This window comes from Ornithorhynchus anatinus, chromosome 14, assembly GCF_004115215.2.
Source record: "Ornithorhynchus anatinus isolate Pmale09 chromosome 14, mOrnAna1.pri.v4, whole genome shotgun sequence".
NCBI lineage: Eukaryota > Metazoa > Chordata > Mammalia > Monotremata > Ornithorhynchidae > Ornithorhynchus > Ornithorhynchus anatinus.
This window is the reverse complement of record NC_041741.1, coordinates 41105490-41113760: the sequence shown is the minus strand read 5'-3', so window position 1 is coordinate 41113760 and position 8271 is coordinate 41105490. Positions and strand designations below refer to the sequence as shown.

The 8271-nt window shown below is 45.0% G+C and overlaps 1 protein-coding gene across 4 annotated transcripts in view; it reads right to left on the bottom strand.

Moving 5' to 3' along the window:
• Positions 1-5793: 5793 nt before the first annotated feature.
• The window catches only part of RFX4 (regulatory factor X4), a 119621-nt gene continuing 117143 nt past the window's right edge, over positions 5794-8271 (bottom strand). For 3 of the 4 annotated variants that reach the window (XM_007670038.4, XM_029079514.1, XM_029079513.2), the window contains one exon: positions 7029-7301. In XM_007670038.4, the coding sequence (XP_007668228.1) occupies positions 7029-7301 (273 nt within the window). Of the gene's footprint in view, positions 7302-8271 lie in introns of all 4 variants that reach the window. The other variant, XM_007670037.3, reaches the window with a different exon arrangement.

Here is an 8271-nt window from a genome sequence, read left to right as displayed (position 1 = left end):
CACACTGCTTCTTCAGCAGAGAGAATTAAGGCACCAGTAGGCAGCAGCCCTCAGCAGCCCAGGGACCAGCTAAAAAAAGCATCTGGCATGCTGATTTTTTTTTTCCTTTTCAAAGAAGGGTAATTTCCTATTTCTATGAAATAATCCCTCTTGGGAAGCATCTTGAACAGGGCCCAGAATATGATTCTCAGGGTTTCCAAAGAAACCAGATAGGTTTGGGGGAGTCACTGCCTGACTTGGTGGAAGGATTTTGTTACTTCTGATTGTGTATGAATGCTTTATTTTTGTAGATTCTCCTGTTTTGTTTTGAGTGCCTTTTAAATGCAGGTGCTTGGGATTCTCTGTGACACAGAAAATGTATCTGCATGACCTAGGTCTTAACTTTACACGGCAACAAATTCTTCATTTTCTCAGAAACATTTGATTAAACTCTTCGGGTCCAATCCTAGGAGGAGCTGCCTGACAAAGGATAATTGTCATTCATCATCAACACATTTTCGTTTTCCCGATGGGTAGCATATGAAGGATTAGAGTTTCCCGTGAAAGGAGGAGGACAGAATAAATTGCATCTGCAGCCAAAGAACTGCCAAGTCCTTTCAGCTGGGGCACATACCGGGAGCTTTTCCCATGTTAGCTAGCTTTATCTCAACTCCTCCTGTAGGGCCTACATCTGAATTTCATGGGTTTCAGGGTCAGCCACCACAGAATTGTAAGGGTGGTAGGGTCAGAGGCCACTGCTGTCAAAGGGTAGTGACCCTAGCAGCGAGAGGTAACCCGCCCCAAAAATGGCTTCATTCTACTGAATGCAATGTCCATTTCTCCACCCCTGCTGAGTCTTTTTTTACCTGGTAATAAAAATCCTCCAGTGCCCTGGTTTTTTTTTTTATTATAGATATCCTTTTGTTCCTTCTTTCCTTTATGATGACCAAACCTGGGTCTTTAATAACATGTTGGTCTGTAGTGTTCCACTGAAAATAATATATAGCACCAATAGCTGGGAGCTAAAGTCTGCTGTTTTCCATGTGAAATGCAGGCCCAGGGGAGGGGTGGAGTGGATGGTCTGCTTGGAAATTGCCTATGGCGAACCGGATCTCAACTTCTACAGAAAAGTCCCGACTGAAGTGGTTCGGGGTGATTTTTAAACCAGAAAAGTGCAGAGGAGATTGGAGTTCCCTGGAAAACCAGCCAAATTCATGCGCTGGATTGGATTTAGAGCTTGAAGGGAGTGCACACAGTAAGCGTTCAGTAAATACCAGATTAATTGATTATACCCATATTTTATTTATTTATATTAACATCTGTCTCCCCCCTCTAGACTGTAAGCTCGATGTGGGCAGGGGACATGTCTATCAACTGTTACATTGTACTCTCCCCACTGCTTAGTACAGTACTCTGCACACATAAATGCTCAATAAATACGATTGATTAAATGACAATATGAAAGAGTTCTTGGGGGATTTTTTTCCAAAGTACTTTCACATTAATTTTCTCATTTTATCCTCATGACTTTTCGGTGAGGTAGGGAGAAGCAGGAATTATTACTGTCATTATACATATAAGGAAACTGAGACACAGAAAGAAGTGACTGACCCAAAAATCCCACAGAAGTTCAGAGGCTGGGACCAGAGCAAAGGACTTCTGACTCCCAGCTCTAAGCCCTTAATAATAACTGGTGGGTTTGGTAAACGCTTACTGTGTGCCAAGCCCTGTACTAAGCTACGGAGTAGTTACAGTTCAATCAGAACTGACAATGTCTCTGCCGCCACAAGGGATAGAGGGAACAAGACAAGGTAGGAGTGGGAAAGGACCCCATGTTGGAGGTTTTCTGGGAGCCTTAATACAGGCAAGGAAGAATTCTCCTTGCTTTTTGTCTCTTCCCTCGATTGCTCAGGATTTCTTGGACTTCCTCATTCTCATGGGCAAAGCTTGGCAGCTCCTTGAAAGTTCGTGCTGCCCAACAGGCTCAGAATGGCTTTTCCCTGGTGTAGAAGGCTACGGGTATCAGCATGTGGATGGCTGCATCTCCTCCCACAAGTCATTATTCTCCTTGGGACACTGATTAAGCACCTGCAGTCCCCCACTCTCAAGCTCATGATAAAGGAGGGGAAAGAGTTGGAGAGTCATCACTTCCCCCTGCCTGGAGCGGCTATTTTTTCAGGTCCAGTGCCTGTAACGTCCCAACCTTCCATATTACCGTCAGCAGCAACATCAGCCAGCAGGCACTTGGGCTGCTGTGAGAGAAGGCTGTGCAAGGGCTGAGGACTCCGACCTCTTGAAATGGGAAAGGTTACCGGGCTTTCGCCCAGCTGGTTGTTCTGGAGAGGCAGCCAAGGAACTGCAGCAGGGAAGGGACAGGAACCAACAGGCAGATGGAACCGAGGCTAGAGAATCAATGTGGCCTAGTGGAAAGAGCAAAGACCTGGAGATCCGAAGACCTGAGTTCTAATGCCGACTCTACTACTTGTCTGCTGTATGACCTTGGGCAAGTCATTTAACTTCTCTGTGCCTCAGTTCTCTCGGCTGCAAAATGGGGATTCGATATCTGTTCTCCCTCCTACTTAGATTGTGAGCCCCATGTGGGACCTGATTATCTTCTATGTACCCCAATGCATAGTATAGTGCTTGATACATAGTAAACCCTTAACAGATATTATTATTATTAGCATCGTCAATAATAAATCCTACTCCCTCCTACTTAATGATAATATTATGGTATTTATTAAGCGCTTACTATATGCCAAGCACTGTTCTAAGCACTGGGGTAGATACAAGGAAATCAAACAGACTGGGAGTGTGTTGAACCTGAATATCTTATTTTTACATCAGCACAGTGATTGGCACATAGTAAGCTCTTAACAATTACCATTTTAAAAAAGTCCTTAGTGGAAAATTCCTGGGCCACCAAAAGGCCACTACCTGAACAAAATTCTTACTCCAAAACACAGAGATGGACAATGGCATTCCAAAGCCATCTTTATAACCTCACTGCTTTCGGGGTGCCAGGTACCCTAGGACTGTACTTTGATGGTTTTTATTTTTTTTTAAAAAATAAGATTCCCCTCACCTCATTTTCAGTCAATGTACATTTATTTACCTTGTCTTTCTCACATCCTCAAACTTACCCAATCTAAAATCTTCACCCAGGGATTCAGCCTTCTAACAAAAATCCAAGCTGCTGGTTCTAAAATAATTGAATATTTACTTGCATGTTATTCGTCTAATGCCAGACAGCCCAGCAATCACCTTCCCTGTCCCAGGCCCTGTTCTTTTCAATTCAAAAGTCCATCAGCCCCTGCTCCTTTCCCCCTCAGGCCCTCAGCTCCTCCAAGTTGGATTGTCCCAACCTAGAATAAACACTGGGCTCTGACAGTACTGCAGATGTGTGATGTGGTTCGGATTTCCTCCAGCTCCAAACTTCTGTAGGTTCCAAGCTGACAAAATCCTTTTCCAAGAGTTCTCCAGAATGGCCAGAGCAGGGAACATTCTCCAGGCTGGAGTCCTCATATCTCCTTGTCAAGTGTCTGGGCAGGCTCTCAACCATCAGCACTTTCCACCTTGAAAATGCATTTGTAGGGATCTTCTAAGGATCAGGATAGGTGGAGAGAAGGTGCTCAGACTCACAGGCAGTAAATTCACCTCCATTCAACTCCATCTTAATTCCATCAGCACTTAGAACAGTACTTGATCCATAGTAAGTGCTTCACATATAATAATAATAATAATAATAATAATAATAATGAGTTTTAGGAACAAACATCACCCCCAAAGTGAACCCCTACATACCCATTCCTGATCACTCAGTGATCTCATCTAAAGGACAGTGACTTGTAGTACTTTAAAGGTGGCTCTTCCCAGGCTGTTGTCTCTTCATTCTTGGGAAGATTTTGTCCTGGTTTCCTCCTTCGATAGCACTGAGACACAACTTCCTGGTCACTATACTTGGTGCAGTATTTTGCTGTTTTGGGCAATGGATGAGACTGAGATTGTCTCCCAAACACTTAGTACAGTGCTCTGCACACAGTAAGCACTCAATTGATGCGATTGATTGATTGAAAAGGTACGTTATGGGGCAGTGTGTGTGTATGTGTATCTGGGAAGCTGTCAGGAGGAGATTGCTCACCATGATCATGGGATTCACAGAGGTCCTTACAGCAATAGCCAGCCCTGAAATCAAACCAATCAATGGTGTTTATGATGATAATAATAATAATGATGATGATATTTGTTAAGCGCTTATTATGCATCAAGTATGGTTCAAAGCGCTGGAGTAGATACAAGCTAATCCCTGTCCCACACGGGGTTCACAGTCTCAAAACCCATTTTCCAGATGAGGTAACTGAAGCCCAGGGAAGTGAAGTGACTTGACCAAGGTCACAGAGCAGACTAGTGGCAGAGCTGGGATTAGAACCCAGTTCCTTCTGACTCCCAGTGGTCTATACTCCCAGTGATCTATCCACTAGGCCACACTGTTTCCCTTTATGCAGAGCACTGTTGAAAGCAGAGGCAGACTCTGTGAGGGACCAAACTATCCATGCAGTAAGGACCTCTTCTTAAGGATAAACAATGCTGGAGGGAAGATCAGCCCCACAGTGACTTTTTCAGGATAAAATCTCCTCATGGGAGGATAAAATCTCCTCATCAGACAAGTCATTTACAAAAAAGCAGCACACATATTTATATGTATAAATATGTACACACACATATATACATATAATATAAAATTAAATATATTAATTGCTTGTAATTGCTAGTTAATTGACATGATGCGTATACACGTGTACACACACACACACACTCCAGATTGTGGGTTACTAGCAACTAGTGGGTTATGTTAAAAAGATCTGATTTCACCTCACTTGTTCATGCATTTAATATTGGCTCTGAAACGGAAACCGACGACTAGGTTGGGGCCATATTCAGAATTCAAACTTTGTTTTCAAATAGTCTGGGGAGGGAGAGATAATTGGAAATCTGAAGTATCTTCGATGCATAACCTCAGTGTTCTCATTTTAACTTGAAACACCAGAGCCAGAAAGCCGCCCCAAATCATTTCCTCATCAAAGTGAGTGGATTAACTATTGTCCAAATGCGCTGGTCACACATTGACCAGGTTTGAACATGTCTAGTAGCTGGTATTTCCACCACAATGACATAATTTTTTAACAGTAGTCCCAAAATCCACACTGGGTTTCACCTCTGAATTCTTCTCAACCAGCTGGTAGCTTACACAGAAATGAAGCTGAGCTCTTTTTCTGGATCAGTCCCAGGGGACTTCTGACTCACTTATGCCCTTCAACATGGCCCTTGACAATCTTGAAGAGCTGGGCTTTCCTTTCCTGAATGCCTCTCGCCAGGCCGGTTTTGCTGCTGCTGCTCTTCCCTGACAGGCCACTTCCACAGCCCATTGTTTCTGTCTGACTGCGGATCCCTTCTGTTTTAAAATGTTTGGATCCCTTCTGCTTTAAAATGTTTGTTCTCTTTTCCCCACTTGCATATATCCTGCATCAACCGCACCGTTCAGAAGCTGCGTGTAATCGTTAGAGCCGATGTAAACAAATCTTCGTAAGACAGACATTTTTTGCGTGCTGAACGATCTCTCCTTTTACCTGCTCAGAGCGAGATGCTCGTCTGCGTTGCCTACAGATTTACAATGGCTCTGACTTACTCTGGAAATGCACATAGGGTGTTTAATTTCCAAGTTTTATTTGAGTGTGAAAATCCTTCCCATCTTGCACAACTGTTCAAATAAAATCACTTCCTCCCATTTTAGCCATGAACATGATTACACTTGGTGGTGCTATCAAAGATTTTATTTACAAAACGATTACTAAAACATCCGCTGTAATATTTCCATTTATTTATTTCTTACCCATAGGGTAATTGGTCCACCATAATTGCTCGGGGCACTTTATAATACAGAATGAAAACCTATGTTAATAATTGCTAACAAACCTCACAGATCGCTACAAGTCTGACAGAAAAATGTCTACGAAAATTTCTCCCAGGAGTACAATACATTTTGTTTCCACACGTACACAGACAGTATAGGCTCAAAGGCACAGCTTTGACTTTTTTTTCCTATCAAAGTGTCAGCAAGTATAATAATAATCTTGTGAAAGAACCAAAAGAGTCATTTTCATACTTGGTGCTAGGTAAGGGGAAGTTGATTCATTCCGATTCGTCACATTACCGTAACAGAGCTGAGGGTGATCTTCAAGGTCAAAAAATTCACTTGCTCGCCAGACCTCAGAAATCCCTTCCTCTGTCTTTCCCCAGACTGACTCTAGGAGTTGTGCAAACGAGGGGCAAATACTTGAAGAAGGACTTCATTCATTCATTCAATCTTATTTATTGAGCACTTACTGTGTGCAGAGCACTGTATTAAGCACTTCAGTCAACTTAAGATAGGCAGAGTTGGTGTGAACAGCCTATCCTTTTCCCAAGGCGGTGGATAGGTGCCGCATCCTTCAAGGGAGAACACATAGCCTGGTGCCGAAATCGGGCCTTTCCTGGTGCCGAAAAACAGAAGTGGGGGCCGCCCGCGTGACTCTGCTGAGCATCGCCAAAGTACTGATTGGCAGAAAAAGCGAGGGCGAGTGTTGGGGCTTTTGTTCCCGGTGAATCGAGTTTCCATCGAAGTACAAAATTGATCTCTCTCCCCAGAGAGTGTCCTGAAAGACTTTGGAGCATCCGTCAACCGAGAAGGAAGTGGCTCGCTGGATCGGAGAGCCCACAGTGGGGGGGACTTGGAAAAGAAGAAGAAGAAGGCACCAGTGGGCCTACCGAATATAGCGCTCTACGGAAATCGGGAATCTGGCTTAGCCACGGGATACCGTCACGCTGGATTTCAGTGAGTCCAGTGTCCGAACCGAACAGTACCTGTCCCACCTTCCATCCCATCTGCGGGTCCGTTCCGAAAGCGCCTAAGTAGCGTCGCCTGTGTTATCACGTACAGAGATAGAGTCTTCCGGGGGTGGTGGTTGTCTTTTTTTATTCTTAAATACGGGTTCGAAATACACGAGTCATTTTCATTTAGCCCACCCCGTGGTGGCTTCTCCGTTGATGTAGGCAAAGCCGGGAAAGTGTTGCATGTGCTCGTACTCCGAATTCCGGCGCGTGGTCAAGGGGGTGTACATGTCACTAGAGTTTCCATACCTTGCCGAATGCATGGACGGGCTTGTGTAGCAGGGGTTGGCGGAGGGGACTTCTGGCCAGCGAGGGGTCACCGGGGTCGGATGAAGTCTCGGAGCACCGCTCATCAGACAAGGCTCCATCCGGGAGGTGGGGCTGTTAAAGGGGTACTTGGAAAAAATACCCCCAAAGAGAACAAAGTCAAATTGGGTGAAGCTGCAGAGCACCTTTTTGTGTTTGTCTTTTAAAATAGTATTTGCTAAGTGCTTACTATACGCGGGCACTCTACTAAGTGCTGGGGCAGAGGGGCGGATACCAGCTAATCAGGTTGGACAGAGTCCACGTCCCACATGGGGCTTGAAGTTTTAATATCCGTTTTACGGGATGAGGGATCTGAGGCACACACAAGTGAAGTGACTTGCCCAAGGTCTCACACAGCAGACGAGTGGCGGAGCCGAGATCGGTACTCAGGTCTTTCTGACTCCCAGGCCCGTGCTCTATCCACTAGGCCATGCTGCTTCCCCGTTCGGACATCTTCTCTGTTTGCCTTTGATGCTATCTTAGAACCTTGTTTTCTTTTTGAAAAAGGAAGTCCACAACCTCGCCAAAGAGGAAGTGTTCTTTTGGGGAAGCAAGCGACAACCGATTGCTCCAGGCTTTCACACCCCGCTTTGTTCCCCTGGGCTGCTGGGCAGGGCCCAATCTTTCTGCTCTGGCATGTGGTTATTAACTTGTGGGGAGGTAAGCGTCCTGGATCACATGACTGCAGAGGCAGGATTGGCAGGCCCTCGGCAAAAGCCAGAGATCCAGTCATTCGGTCACCAGTCCAAGAGAACGATGCTGGGGGTGACGATCTTGTCGAGGGGAAAGAGTCTGGGCCTGGCATTCATATCTGGCCTCTGAGGGTGACCTTGGGCATGTCACCTCCACTTTCTGTGCCTCAGTTTCTTCATCTGTAAAATGGGGATAAGAAACCTGTTTCCCTCCAGCTCTGGTGGCAGGCCCCCTTTGGAAAAGCTACCCGATCTGATCCGATCACTCACATCTAACCCAAAACTCAGCACAGAGTAAATGTATAATATGTGTCAGAAACTGTTATGAAGTGCTTTATTTATTTGAGGTGGCATTTCAGAAACAGTT